Consider the following 15,439-nt stretch of genomic DNA (forward strand, 5'->3'; position numbering starts at 1 on the left):
CCCCCTGACTAGTTTATAACAGGCCACAAGATCCCCCCTCAGCCTTCTCTTTTGGAGGCTGAACAGGTTCAGGTCCCGTAGCCTCTCCTCATAGTTCACTGAAAAATACAGGCTTTACAACAAGGTACAACAGTTGGAGTCTATGCCTTACTAAAAACAAATTCCCACCCCCCAAAAGGAAACAAAACTCCTGTGCTGGGAACTTGTAGATGAGAGTGCATTACATGAAGGGAAAGTGGGCACTTGCCTATTTCTGTTTCCATCCTACAGTTGCTAATAAAACAGACCCTATCAGCAGTAGGTTCGCGATCTGCTGTTCCAGTAACAATTTCCTCTGTTGGCTTACTTGTTCCAAATGGATAATGTGCTGAGGGAAAAATCAAGCATATTTCTTTGAGAGCTTTCTGTGAAGGTATTTTAAGGAGTGATGACATTCTGTACTTCGTATCTATAGAGTATTTTAACACTCAGCTCAGACCTGATGAGTCTGTCCAGTATCTCATTTCCAAGTACAATCTCTTGACCAACAAAATATTCTACAGCATGCATGAAAAGCTTTCGACCACCTTTGAAACTTTGGATGTGTGGTGATTGTTTGGCAACATCTCTTTAAGGCCCTCGGAAATAAAGTATCTTCAAGTTTGAATCCTGTGGGAAGGAAAGGCATTGCCATGAAATAAAACTAATAACATTTATGTTACTTATTAGGAGTGCATTCCTAAGTATTTAGCTAATGAACGTTGTGTGAGTCTGTCAATGCTAGCAGTAGTTTATGGAGGAGCATTTTCTAATTACATCAGCATCAGTGGAGTCACTGAATATTACGTAAGATAGTTGATCCCTTCTCACCCACAACTTTTGTCCCAATTTAACTCTTATTACCTATTCTAGAAAAGGTGTAATCTTTGTTCACTACGAAAGGGAGGAGGTGCCTATCCATGTGAAGCATGGAAGAATATTTAATTAAAATGACAGTGTTTTAGACGCACACGTATTGTGGCAAGTCCTGAATAAGTCAAGGTGGCATCTGCATTCAGACATGCCTTATTTCAATAGTTTAAACATTTTTAGATGGAGGTTCAGTTTAGTGACTTCAAATATATATCTTGTGAAACAACTTTAATGTTTATTGGTATGTTTAAATGAAAGGTAGCATTGTGGAAAGATGGTGATGTTTCCCACCATAACTTATATTTAACCATCTTACTGGTATAAGCTCTAGCGGATGCTTCCCACTAATTCTGACTGGTTGAAAGTCTGCAGGTTAATGACACATTAGAATTGTTTTGTGTAAGAACTAGAGGAGTTCTAGGAAGAAAGAGTTGAAAGATCAGAATTTGAAAGCAGGGATTCACAGCTTCTGACAGTAGCCTTAACTTCTATTTTTATCTATTTTTTACATTTTTAAAACAGGAGTATAAGAACTGTACATTTTAATTCATTTATGTTGTTCTTATTGAGGACTTATGATTTGGACTACTTTTGCACAGTGCATTTTGAAGTTATCTGAAACATTCTCTCTAAATAATGGACATACTTGTAAGGATAAGAAAGCCTGTTGTGGTTCAACATAACTGTAATAAAAAAGCAATTATCAGAAACATAGCTTTTTAATACAAAACCTACCTTTTTACCCAACTGTTTATATAGTATCAATTAATTGATTTTTTTTTTTCCCCCTTTCCCAATTCTTTCTGTCTTGAGTTGTTCTTCCAACTCTTTATGTCGTTATTCTTGTAAGGCATAACTACTGGTCACCGGGGACTCTACACTCGAAGAGTGTAATTTGTCCTTTAAAATTAGCATTTTTCATTTGTTGAGTATGTGCATGCATATTAACATCTACATCACAACTACATTTATATCACAAATCTCCCTATACCAATTACTTTTATTATCACTTACATTTTTAATTAGAATGAAGAGGGGAAAGATCCACACTGTGCTAGAAAACCAGGAAGAACTTGTTTTTGTCATGAAAAGCATAAAGTTTGAGTACTAGAATATATAGGAAATCAGATGGGGGGGATTAAAGAAACTGTGACATGATATCGGTCAAATTACAGACTACATTTCCTGTGCTGCTGGAGCCACCATAGGAGGGCAGCCCATATATGTAGGGTGTACCTGGTAAGATACAAAGATGAGCCCATATATGTAGTTTAAGATATCTGTAGAGTTTATTGTCAAGGGTGACCTGCAGTTATGCCCATATGTTCAGAGTGAATATTAAAAAATTTGGTATATATTTATTACTAAATTATTTTTTGGGGGGGGGGTATTACCACAATTAGAATTTAGGTGAAATTAATGAAATTATAAAAACACACTAAAATACATAGTAGGCTTTGTTCTTAAAAATGTTTCAAATGTTAACTTTAAAAATATTTTATTTTATAAAGCACAACTTCCTATTTTACTGTTTAGATGGCTGAAGGCAAAAGTTACTATTTAGGAGTGGTATGTTTAATGGACAAGTCAAACATGTACAAATCATAATACTGTTTTCCAGAATGTATTTCTGAAACGAAGAAATTTATCAACAAATGTGTGATAGTACTTTATGCATTCATATGTGTGTGTGTGTGTGATTAATCTTCAGTAAGAACTATGGTACAGGAAGTATTTTGAGATCATTAGCAGATTAGGATCCTATTGGCAGCTAATTGCATACTTTGAATTAAAATGTATTGAAATGTATAAACAAGACAACTTCTTCTTTCAGTCTTGAACTGGGATGTTCAAAACAGATTGACCAAGATTTTTATATCCATTTGTTAGAAAGCTTTTTTGTACTATGGATGTATGTTTATTCATATATCTTTTGATAGCAATCAAGTAATCTTGCTAGGAAGAAGACAAATTTACAAATGAGAGTCTTTTTCTTCCCATTAATGTTTTTCATAAAGTATTTAAATATGGCTGTCCTATTGAAATATACCACCTTACACTTGTTATATAACAGGCAGTTAACCTGCCTGTTTCTACTGTGAGAAAATGGAACTGTATTATAGAAACTGAACACAAGTATTTTACAAAGTATGTTCATTCATCATGATAATGAAGGATAAAGTTGTTTCTTGGATCCCAGAATATTTTCTGGTGAATGAGACAATATGCCATAACCAGTGTGTTTTTTCTCCTAAATAATTATATAGCTTTTTCTGTCTTAGGAACAAGAGCTTTACCAAAAGGAAGGTTTGGGAGTCAATGAAGTACACTATGTAGATAATCAGGACTGTATAGGTATGGACTTTAAAATTTTGATACTTTTTGATTAAAGGGTTATAGAACAATTATTTGCATTAGGGCAGGCAAAATATAATAAGTAATACAATAATTGTGTCTTTTCAGTGACATTTCCAGTATTGTACATCCTGCTCTGGGGTCTTATTCTTTGATAACACAAGTGTCTGCCTAGGTTTAGGGATGTTTTTGGAAGGATGCCATTCCAAGACGGGAGTCTTGCTTCTCTTTTTTTGCTTTTTCTGTGACCATTGTTTTAGATGACCTGCATCTTTCTCAAGTAGCACCTATTTCTACCCACTGAGTAGTTCCTATTTGGGCTAAAGAGGCAGGTGTCATCAAAACCCTGGACACTTATTTTTTCAGTCCTAAAGCTTTAAATTCATGCACAGAGTTAATGAAATCATCATTTAAAAATAACCAAAGAATCCAAATCTTAAAGTAATAGACCAAAAATGTGGTGGAACTCTGAAGAAAATTCCTATTTGCCTGTATTTATATAAGGGCAGACCCAGGGGGATATACAGTGTGGATACGCACCCATTCTGTCAGCATGTCTGCTGTTCCCAGTAGAGCTGGATGCAAGGGGTGCTTAAGCCATGGGCTGTATGGAACAGCTTTGCAAGGTGCTGGGCTGCACTGGGAACAGGAGCAGCAGGGGTCATGTGGGCTTCCTGTTCCTACACCTACTCCCTGCTGCTCCCCACCATGATTTCAGCTGGGCAGGGGAAAGCTTTGGAAGGAAGAACCTGTTCTCTCAGCTGCTGTCCTTGGTTAATACAGACATTGAAAGAGCTCCAGAGCTGCTGCTACCCCTGTTCCAGCCACAGGCTGCAGGGAGCAGCTGTGCAGGATGCTGGACTTGGCCAGGCACAGTAGTGGTAGAGGACAGATGCTTCCTTTAAACAGTTGCAGGCAGGAGCCCAGCAGGGGACATGGGTGGAATAGAGAAGGCAGGCAGGGACCAGGTCTTCATGCTGCTGCTGCTGTTCCCAGCCAAGTGTGGCACCCTGCACAGCTGCTTCCCAAAGTCCCTGGCTGGAAAAATGGCTCTGAGGAGAACAGCAGTAGCAGCAGATGGGTTCCCTTCTTTGTGCTCCTGCTTCTTGCCCCACTCTTCCATATGCCTTGCTCTCCTGAGAGCTCCCACCACATGTTAGCTGCATAACCCTCTATATTCCGCCCCCTCCCCCCGGAGTCCTGCATCCTCTTTTTAGGAAATCCTAGATCTACATCTATATTTTATATCGGCAACACTCAAAAATCCTAGTCAGCAGTTGAGCTTCATTATGCTGGGGTGCTGTACAAATTTATACCATGTCACAACACTTTCCCTGAGACTTGTGAACAAGGCCAAGTCAATTAATGATAACAATTAATTTGAGATGTATGGAACACAGTTTTTGCAGTATGAGGAGATTGAGATGAACCAAAGTAGATGGTGTGTTAATGGGGAAGAAAGGTTCTTCCTTTGTATTCTCAGATTTTTTTTCCTTTCCCTATATTGTATAAACTGATCAGAGAAAGAAGGAAAAAAGGTAAAACAAAACTGTAGGCATGTATGCTGGTTTGCATTAAGCCCAAACTGATAGATCATTCAACTACAGAGTTTGGCCTCTTACCTTCTCATCCCATAAATCTTGCATTGTTTGCTGCATAGTGGTGCATCTTCTACAGGTGGGCTGGCAAATGACCTCGCTTCCGCTTTGCCCATAATCTGGCAGTCGGGGCACTTTTCTGGAAGTGGGGAGATATAAGTTTGAATTACTTCATGCAGGGGATGGTATTGACCCTGGATCTCCCACTTACTGAGCTGAGCTCAAACCAAAGTAAACATACATAAAAGTTAGGTACTCTCTATACCTCCTACTTTCTGCTGTGTTTTAAAAGAAAAGGGATGCAGTTGTCCATAGCGGGAGGAAGCACTTTGATTTCTAAGTCCAGGGAGGGTTTTCAGACTGTGGATCCCATTCTCACATGGATGTCTAAGTAAGGACTGCAGGAAGGTCTTTTAGAGAAGTGGGATTTCAGATATCCTTCTTCAGTATTCACTGTTACATACTTTAGGCATTTCCTTGCTCAATGTGTGCTTGTAAAGAAGCATACTGAACAGTGGGGTTAAGGACCTGATTTAGGATTGTGAATTCCACTTCAAAAGCAAATTAATTAAAGTACTTTTGTGGACATGTCCTCTAAGGAGACAGCTTTTCTCTTTTGATGTGATCCCAGAAGTGGATCCTTTTTTTTCTTCTGCCTTTTGCAGGCCAGATAGCTCTGCTGTTCATGTCTCAGGCATGTTTAATTCCCACCAAACTAACCTTAGTTTCTAATAACACAAACAGAACAAACTCAAAATCCTCTGTCCTGTCTGGCTATTGGGAGAAGAGCCACTTTCCACTCTAGCTGTCTCCCTAGCAGAGGAGCCTGACTTCTTCTTGCAAGCTGTTCCCTGACTTCTTCTTGCAAGCTGTTCCCTCGCAGCTTGCCCTGTCTGCTATCTTCTCTGGGGTTTTAAACTTCAGTGGGACACTCCCTCCTTAGCAGAAGGCCCCACAGCTGCAGATCCTTAACAGGGCTGGCTGCCCCTTTCAAATGGGATGGACCACCCTTTTACCATCCCTCTGTATCATAGTTAGAAGTTCATAGTGTGCTACAGGATACTGCTTAAATTGGGGGTGTTAAATTAATTTGGTCCCTCAGGTCAGTTCCAAATCGCAGGACTTCTTATGAGCTGGATCCACACTGTAGGATGTCCCATGAGTTGAATGACCCACTTCTAGATCTAGCCTTGGGGCTTCTCATTGCAGTGCCCAAAGCTTCAATCAGTTAATGTGGCCAATGCTGCTCAGCACCCGCTATACTGTCAGGGTGGAGTGATGGGTGTAGCAGTGGCAGTGTTAACTCCTTGCCTGCTGGTGCTGAGTTGGTGACTGGCAGTTGCACCAAGAAGCCCCCATGGGCTGGATATGGAGGTGGACCCATGGCCTAGTGTTAACTCTTCTATTGCTGGCAGCTGCAGCAAGAAATGCCATGCCATTATTGATGACCCTCCTCTACAGGTCAGATATTTGATACCTTTTGGCTTAAATTATGTAGTAGAATTTGTTTGTAATGACTGCAGTGAAGATGTTGGCAATAATTATGCAGTATTATGCTGATTTATATTTGTATATGTACATTTTAAATATTTTGAAAACATGTTGATTTCTGTTTTGCAAATAGACTTGATTGAAGCAAAATTAGTAGGTGTGCTAGATATCTTGGATGAAGAAAATCGTCTTCCCCAGCCAAGTGACCAGCATTTTACTTCTGAGGTGCACCAGAAACACAAGGACCATTTCAGACTCTCAGTAGGTTTACTTTTGACATCTTTGCTATTTTTATATGAGTTCCTGCAACAGAGGCTAGTGTCACTTAAACTCTGGATTTACTGTGAACAAAAAACCCAGTAGAATCTTCCAGAGCTTCTCATGCAATGCTCCTTTCTGCACATTTCATTCCTGTTTGGCAGACCATAGTTTGAGTCTCAAGAACATCAGTGATAGGCAACATTGTTGTTTGTAATGGAAAATTGTACTTCACCATGAGGATGGGTCTTTCCAGCACAGCTTCTTTGTATTTATAATTTATGCTTTTTCTTATAACATTACTTATGGAAGAAAAAAAGAAGTGTGGTATACTAAGAAATAACTAACTGGGACGTGTCTGAACTAAATAAAAAAGTCCAAACTATATGGAACCCTCATTGTTGTATTGTTTCACAAAGCATAACTCCATTTTAGGATGAAAGGCTTGTTAAACTTTCTAGCAAAGCTGATACCTGCTAAAACCAGACTATCATCATGATCTTACAAAATGGGCCTGTTAAGCCCTAAAACATAAAAATAAATGAAGATTTTTTTTATAAAGATGGAGTTGATATCACCAGATAAGAGCTCCTTTCCTTACCCTTTTTGTTTCTCCAAGATGTTTAACATACTGTTTCTGAGAATATCTGGGTAATCTTGGATTTCCCTGTTTCCCAGCTAGCGTTTCTCAAAGATGAAAGAACTACTACATGTGGATTTGTCTAGGCATAGTTTTGAAAGCATAGCACAGGTGTTTTCAGCCTTTTTTTAATAAGTGTACCCCCAGCGGCTGGACAGGGGTGGGGAGGCTGGCGGCCATGTGCAATCTCCACCCCGCCCCCCACGCACATCCAGGGGCACCGCTACCCTTGCCCCTGTCCCTCCATGACCCTGCTCCTGGCAGTGATGTGGGGTGGTGGGTGGCGGCACTCCTTCCCTGCCTGCGTGCACCCCCTAGGTGTTAACATACCCCCAGTTGACAACCCCTGGCTTAGCACAATCCAGTGGTCTGTAAAACCTGTGTTGTTTGAAAATATTTTCTTACAATTCAAAAATACAAGAAATTCCACTTCCATGATAACTGCAGGCATCAGGATTTTTTTAAAAAAAAAACTTTTATGAATATTTATTTTCTTAACTAGATTCCTACACTATGAGAAATTCTTGCTAAGGACTCTATTTATGTGCTAATAGTTAACACCTAGCACTAGGTATGACATCCAAATCTTCCACTTTGTAGCCATATTCAGCTTTTAATCCAGAGTCCTGCACAACTTACTTGTCCTATGACATTCCACCTGCATGCAACTCACTACATCTGAACACAGATCATGTGCGTAGAAAGAATCTCAGCTGAAAGATCCATTTTTAGCCTCTGTCTTTTGTTAGTATGATTTGCACTGTGCATCAACCACACGTTCCCTGTCCCCTGGGGGAATTATTGTTGGAAGGATGGAGAATGGTTATGATAAAAGCTGGGTTAATCTTGGCAGTGTCAGTGGAATATTTTGAGTTGCAGGCTAATGCAAATTGGAAGAAACTCAGAATCTGAGTATAAATTTATAAATTCTCTGAAGTGAAATTTTGAAATATCTCATCTCATAGCTCCAATCTAGGTTCCTAAGAAAGGTAGTAAATTGTAGAGAATAATGTTTCTGGCCAGAAAAAAAAAGTATGAAGATGTCAAAATTTACTGCTATGACCTTTGTCCTTCAGGAGTTTTGTTTATAATATGGATTTATAATTGCAGATTCCCAGGAAGTCTAAATTGGCTGTTCACAGAAATATCAGAGATGATGAGGGCTTCATTATCCGACATTTTGCAGGAGCTGTGTGCTATGAAACGGTAACTTTTTATTTAACAATAAAATCATATTAATTATTCCTGTTATATTGTAAAGGTGGGCTGTACATTTCTAGTGTTTACCTACAAAAGCTAAAAAAAATTAGAATTCTTGTCAATACAAGGCAAGGTTGAAACTCTTTTTAATTTAAGTTTGAATCTCATGATTTTGTTGATTTAAAGCCAGAATTATCACTTCAGATTGTTTTGATATGTATTCTGAAAGTTTGAGAATTCTGATTTGTTATTGCTTTCCATGGCTTCAAGAAACAGATGGATATTTCACTTTATTATAATGAACCCCAAGGTACCTAAAAAAAAAAATATATATATTTACCAAATAAAAGTTTAAATATAATACATGTGACATGACCAATCGCTCAGAAATAAGCATGTTTGGGACTCAGAGCCAAGTGGAACACAATCTTCCCATTCCACAGAGTTTCTGAGAATTCAGATTTGTATTAAGAAGAAGACGAGACCTTTGGAAATGTCCTGGTTACCTCCTCGCCTCTTCCTTCTCTCTCTCTTCCCTCTCCTTGCACACAAACGCACATACCAGAAAGGAAGGGTGGATCCACACTGCTTTTTCAGACTGTGGGAGCAGCAGCCAGGAACTTTTTTAAAACCCCAAAACAGGGAAGGGGGTGTGCCACTGAGCACAGAAGGAAAGAGGGTATTGAAGGCAGTGGAGGGAGAGGGATTCTTACCTGATTTGGGGACTTACAAAAAAACAAAACCCAAAGTCCACAGTTATCACTCCCACATGATCTGCTCACCCCAGTTGAGGGGGGAAGCTGGGAGCCAGCATACAGTCACCCCTGCAATGCTGGTTGCTGTTCCTGCAACCCTTTTACAACATCCTGCGTTTGCCCAGTCCAGAAAGGGAGAGGATCCCCACAACATAGTCACTATCTTGGGGCTTAGGGTACTCATCTGGGAGATGTAAATTCAGACCCCGGTGCAGCCTGAATCTATCCCTTCCACAAGCCAAATAAGTGTCCTAACCAACACAATATTGACTATTTGGAACTGGAGTAAATATTTTCATATTTGGGCATGATGGGGTTGGAGCAGAGAAGGACAAACATTTTCCTATAGGCTGGTGGTTATGGACTTCCTGGGTTGGAGTCCAGCCTGGTGAGGGCCCTAAGCATGAGGAAATTGAATGTTTTGGGATGATGCTTCTTCAGGTTTTCACTAGAAATTGTGTGCTGAAGCAGAAAAATCTTCCTGTGAAAAACTGAAACTTTTCTGGGGAATGTACCTTGGTTTTTCTGTCCAAAAACATCCTTTCTGTTAAACAAACAACCCCCCCAAGACCCCTGCTCTCCTTTATACATACTCTTATTATTTTACTAAATCATAGGAAAAAACTCTCCTTGATATAAACAGTATAAAGTTGGGTACAAACTTCAGTCTTTGAATCTATTTAGCTGGTATGATTGACCTTTTGAAGTTAGTTAATTATTAAAATAACTCAGTCTTTCCATTCGTTTACTGGAACTGTATATGCACTCTCCATTTCAAAAGTACCTCCTTAGGAACTCAACGCTTGTGATGTTCTTTTAATGAATTACCTTTCCAGTGCATGTGAATAGTAAGAGTTGAAGATGGAAACTAAGGGTATGAACTTTACTGTGGCCATTGATTTCATCGAGGCCAGGTTTTTAACCCAGGTTTCATGACTTCCGATCCTACGGTTTGATCATGTTATCACCTTTTCTCCCTTACTGCCATTGGTATGGCGTCTAGGACAGTTGTCTCAAATACTGAGCTGTTTGAAACAACAATGTGCATTTTTATTTTTACTTGGTGTCACAAACCCATCTGAGGAGGGATGCCCAGAGCCCCAAGTTTCTCCCCACTGCACTGCCACACACCCCAAGTAACAGACTGAGGTTGCCCTGAGAGAACTTATCCCAGTACCTCCTTACCCCCCTCAAAGGTGCATATTTGCCCAGACTGCATTCTTGCATCCTTTTTAAACAGGCAGATTCATTAATTTGATACTCTGTCTCTCCTGTATGATCGTTTGACCAGGTAGGTGTTGGGCATTGTTTAAAATGTAAATATTTCATTGTCTGGTCACACCTAGATTTCTGCGCTTCTTAGTATTTTAGCATATCTCATGGAGGACATAAATACAGATGAAGTCAAATACTAATTCTCAGCCATGGACTCTTTTGAGAGTAAACAGCAGTGGGCAGTTCAAGTTTTAATCACCTCCTTACAAAGAGGACCTTAGCTGAAATATAAAAATGCATCCAAGTTGTATTTACATAAAATATTATAATATATACAGATAGGAGAACAACAAAACTGAACACAGCTTCACACTAGCTACAAGTGGTGACCAAACAACACAAGAGTGAACCTAATTTGGAAGAATATCCATGCATGCCACATGATGAAGCCCTGACTTTGTCTTGGGGTGACTCCATGACACCTAGGACCAAATAAAAAAAATTTAGCACTGTGCTGATTTAGATATAATGTTTAATGGTTTGCTTTTTTTTTTTTTTTAGACTCAGTTTGTGGAGAAAAACAATGATGCTTTGCATATGTCTCTTCAATCCCTCATATGTGAATCTAAGGACAAATTTGTCAGGCAACTATTTGAGTCCACTACTAACAACAACAAAGATGCCAAACAAAAAGCAGGAAAGCTTAGCTTCATCAGCGTGGGAAATAAATTCAAGGTATCAGAAAAAACATACAAGTTTGGGCTTTTTTTTTATCTTTTTTAAAATTACTTGAAATAAATGGCACTTAAAGGATGGGAGGTTAGAATGGTTATTTGACTTTGATTAAAAATATTCTCTGAAACAGCTGTATTTAAAAAAAATGATGTCATGTAGTCAAATTAAGTTGTGTTCTGGGCTATGAAAAAACAAAAGATGGATTAAACTGAAATTGTGCTAATCAAAAAGCAGAAGCTTATAATTTATTTTTAGCTCACTCAAATAGTTTCAAAAGCTGAAGTTTTCTGTGTTCTAACTCTGGTTCCTATAATTTTTGAGGGATTTTTCATTTGACAAAAACTGTTCTTCCATTCTATATGTATTGTGAACTCTGGAAGTAAAGACATTCATTTATCCAGTGAGTTGCCATTTTCAGGATTTATAAACTAAGTTTTTAAAACTAGTTTTTTCTTTAAATATGTTACCAGAAAAACAATAGTCATTGTTTTGTTAGAAATATATTCAGTGTGCGGAATGGTTCCTTTTTCCAATACCTAACCAAAGTATCTGATACTTCTCTTAATTTTCTCCTTTCTTCTGCTTGTTGTAAAGCTGACCTTCAAACCCTGTCTTCTCCACATGTTTCTGCATCTTTTCCTCATTCAGCAGTTTTATTTTAGCTGGATTATTTCAGCTCAGGATGGCTAGAGAGAACTATAGGGAAGTTGAGAGAGAAAAAGCAGGCACAGCCAGGGGCTGCAGGTAAATTTATCACCTTCATGGACTCATTATTTATAGAGCTGCTGCAACTTCAGCAAGAGCTCCTTTTTCAACGCATCAGTCTATAATTCTGTCAATGTTGTCTGCTTCTGTGGCATCTTGAATGTGTGTTACTTTCAGTATTTCATTAGTGCTAATTTCCTCCCAGGTACAATACATGCTACTAATAAACACTTTTTAAAGTACTGGAAATTTCACTTGAGATTAACATTGAGAAATGTTTCATTACTCAGATAGGTCTTTCTATATGGTTTAAGACTAAGAGGTCGTAATTCGTCTGTATTTCAAGAAGTGTGAATAAATCAGTTTTGAATTTTGCTAATTGCTCATGTTACCTAGAGAATGACCTGGAGAAAAGTCTTTCATGAGTCCCTTTCTTTCCCCATACCAGATTTCACACGCATTAACTGGTGCATCATTTTCTAAATTAATCTGGAGTGAGACTGATCCTTTATGAGAAATTTACTTTAATATGGGTAACAATGGTTTACATTTCAGAACTGTGAGAACCTAGAAATTCCACTGAAAATAGTGGAATGTTTAGGTATTCAGTAGACTTTAGGACAGGGGTGGGCAATTATTTCAGGCAGAGGGCCACTTACTGAGTTTTGGCAAGCCATCAAGGGTCACATGGCAGGTAGCCAGGGGCAGATAAATATTAATTCTCTAAATTTTTTAGAGGCCCCGTGGGCCAGATATAACGGCCTTGCAGGCCGTACCCAGCCCACGGGCTGCATTTTGCCCACCCCTGCTTTAGGATTTGATTTAATGTTTCTAGCAACTTCATCAATTCATGGAGGAGAAGAAAAAAGTTCACCAGATTGTTGCATACAAGTGGCTTCGCATTTTGTTCTGGTAAATCTGCATAGGGAAAATTCTATTGTCCCTTCTAAAATAAAATTCCTGGTATTCAAATTATTGTTTAATTTAGAGGATTAATATTAAAATTAGATATGAAAAATAGATAGGCATCAGTGTAACTTTTAAAATATTTGCCATGCCCCTCATAACACTCTTTCCCTCATCTCAGCCCCTTGAGCTGGAGACGGCTAACTTTGTCCACAAGATTATCCCATAAAGCCCTTGCCTTAATCCCAAGAAAGAGAGACTATGGCAGTATTAGCTAGAGTAGCAGCAGATGAATGTTTCCCTTGAGCCACATCCTGGATCTCCAAGCACTGAGGTATAAGATTTCCTGAGCAGCCAATTTCCAGAAATTAGATGGTCTAAAATCCGATTCTTTGTTTTATAGTACTCAGCAAAAGGGTAAGGCAGTGCTAGGCCCTTTGGAAATTTCTGTATTGTTTGTCTTGCTAATCGGTGTTGTATGCAAACAAGCAAGTCAGGCATTATAGTGGAAGTTGAGGTTCCTTCTATTCCTTTCACAAGTATAACTCTTTCCCTTGATCTTGTTCCAGCACACACATCCTAGCCAGCCTGCAGCCTTAGAGTGGTTATACCTTGGTCTCCTGATACCTATATCTGTCATGTGAGGAAGAGTGTATCCAAATTAATTGCATAATCAGAGGGCTTAATTTAATGTATGTTTACATTTTTTTTTTTATATACTATGTTTACTTGAGTATAAGACAGGGATTTTTTCCTCAATCAGCATGGGGAGATAAAGCTCCATATATAAGGAGAACACTTCATGTATAAGGAAGCCTCATTATATACATTGTCATTAAACTGCTGCCAAAAGCAGCATGCACTCAGTAGTGGAAATCAACTATGAATCTAATTAAATATGGCCAACAGTAAGCATAACTATAAAACACCTGGTCTGTATTAGGCAAACATACTGATGGGAATCTTTTTTGGTCATCTTTAAAAATACCAGGCAGGCATTCCCTCCACAGGGAACTGGCACCAGAGGTATTGCAATACCAGGCTGGCACCAGGAGCATTAGAGCCATCCCTGACAACCTTCCTTTGGTACCAAAACTGCTACCTGTGCTGGTGGGAATCTAGCACACTTATTTTTAAGGAACATTTTTCATGTCCCAAGCCAAATCAATTCCAAATCCGGGAGCCACTCAAGATCTATATGTGGTCCTACTACCAGCAAACATCCTCCTCCCCCTCTGGGGGCTTCAGATGTTTCCAAACCCTTTGGTGGGCATCCTTTGTGGAAGCCCAAAGGCTTGGGGCTCGGGTGCCCTTGAGTTTTGCTTGCCCTCAGCTGTAGGGCCACAGAAGCAAGCTAAGGAGGAGTCTCCTGTTTCCATAAAGTTGGTGTAAAGCCAAGATCTTCCTACTGGAAGTGAAAGTTGGAGGCTAATTATGCCTCACCACAGCCAAGGTACTATCCCCTGCCAAGGAAGTGGTTTTCCCCTGCAACTAGATAAAAATGCCTTAGTGCTCATGGTATTTCCCCTGCTAGTTTTTGGGGATTTTTAAGGAAAATGTTTTATGTTCCAAGCCAAGTCAGCCAAATCCATTCCAAATCTGCAAGTCATTCAAGAACCATATGTGGCCCTACTACCAGCAACATCCTCCACTCCTGCCTGGGCCTACAGATGCTTCCAAATCATTTGGCAGGAATCCTAGGTGCAGGCCCAAACCCAGAGGCTTGGGGTTTGGATGTCTCTGAGTTTTGCTTGCCTTTAGCTGTATGGGTCTGGGAACAAGCCAGGAGAATCTCCCATTTTTTTATAAAGTGGCAGGTTAACTGTACATTATCTCCACAGGTAATACCCTGTGCCAGAAAAGCAGTTATCTGCAGCAACTAGGAAAGGCACCTGAGTGATCATGTTGCTTCCCCCATTAGCTACAGAAAAGCCAGTATAGCCCATTTGATGTATAGTAGTGCCCATTGTGCTTAGTACCCCTCAGCACTGATTCTTTTACAAGTTATGGTGAGACACTACATTGAATACTTTTTTACTTCACTCCCATAGCTGAGCTGCACCTTTTCCAATGATTCCTGTTTCTTCACCAGCCTTAAAGGTCTGGCAAAGATCACCAAATGGGGCCCCAAACAGTTTACCCTTTGTCACCGCCTCTCAGCCTGTCTGTCACATATGATTAGTGTGGCCCCACTCTCCGTGAAGTGGTGCCAGACCAGGTTGCCATGTGTCTCATTTGCATATAATAATTTTTTTGGAGGATCCCAGGACTTGTGACAAGGATACCCAGTTTCAGTCCTGAGTGGTGAGGCTAATTTCACACATGGACCTTCTGTGAGGTGTATCTGGAGTATACACACACACTGAGCAGTGCTGAGCTATGATGTCGCCATGGCTTGAAATGCTGTTGGCTGCTGGGGCCCAGCCCAATGAATTATATGATAAATCATGAGCTTTTTGATTTTAAATTAATATATATAGTTTGCACTAAAAATGCTGCTTAAAAATGTGTTTATGGAGTACCTGTGTTAAAACTTGGAGCAGGTTTAAAAAGATAAACTATGAATTTAGAATGAAACTATGTCTATGAGTACCTGTAATAATTTGCTTATATGCAAATTACTACAGGTATGTGTATTTCAAGGTCAGTATTTTCATGTTTGCCCCTTGCTTCCATGTGCTCAGGGAGAA

General features: G+C 39.4%; 1 protein-coding gene across 1 annotated transcript in view; it reads left to right on the forward strand.

Moving 5' to 3' along the window:
- MYO6 (myosin VI) overlaps window positions 1-15,439 on the forward strand; it is a 167,404-nt gene that overhangs the window by 98,305 nt on the left and 53,660 nt on the right. Inside the window, exons 14-18 of the mRNA XM_019538161.1 lie at window positions 709-825; window positions 3,174-3,246; window positions 6,469-6,596; window positions 8,344-8,439; window positions 10,965-11,138. Of these exons, the coding sequence (XP_019393706.1) occupies window positions 709-825; window positions 3,174-3,246; window positions 6,469-6,596; window positions 8,344-8,439; window positions 10,965-11,138 (588 nt within the window). The remainder of the gene's footprint in view (window positions 1-708; window positions 826-3,173; window positions 3,247-6,468; window positions 6,597-8,343; window positions 8,440-10,964; window positions 11,139-15,439) is intronic.

Source organism: Crocodylus porosus, unplaced genomic scaffold (genome assembly GCF_001723895.1).
Source record: "Crocodylus porosus isolate Cpor-Errol unplaced genomic scaffold, CroPor_comp1, whole genome shotgun sequence".
NCBI lineage: Eukaryota > Metazoa > Chordata > Crocodylia > Crocodylidae > Crocodylus > Crocodylus porosus.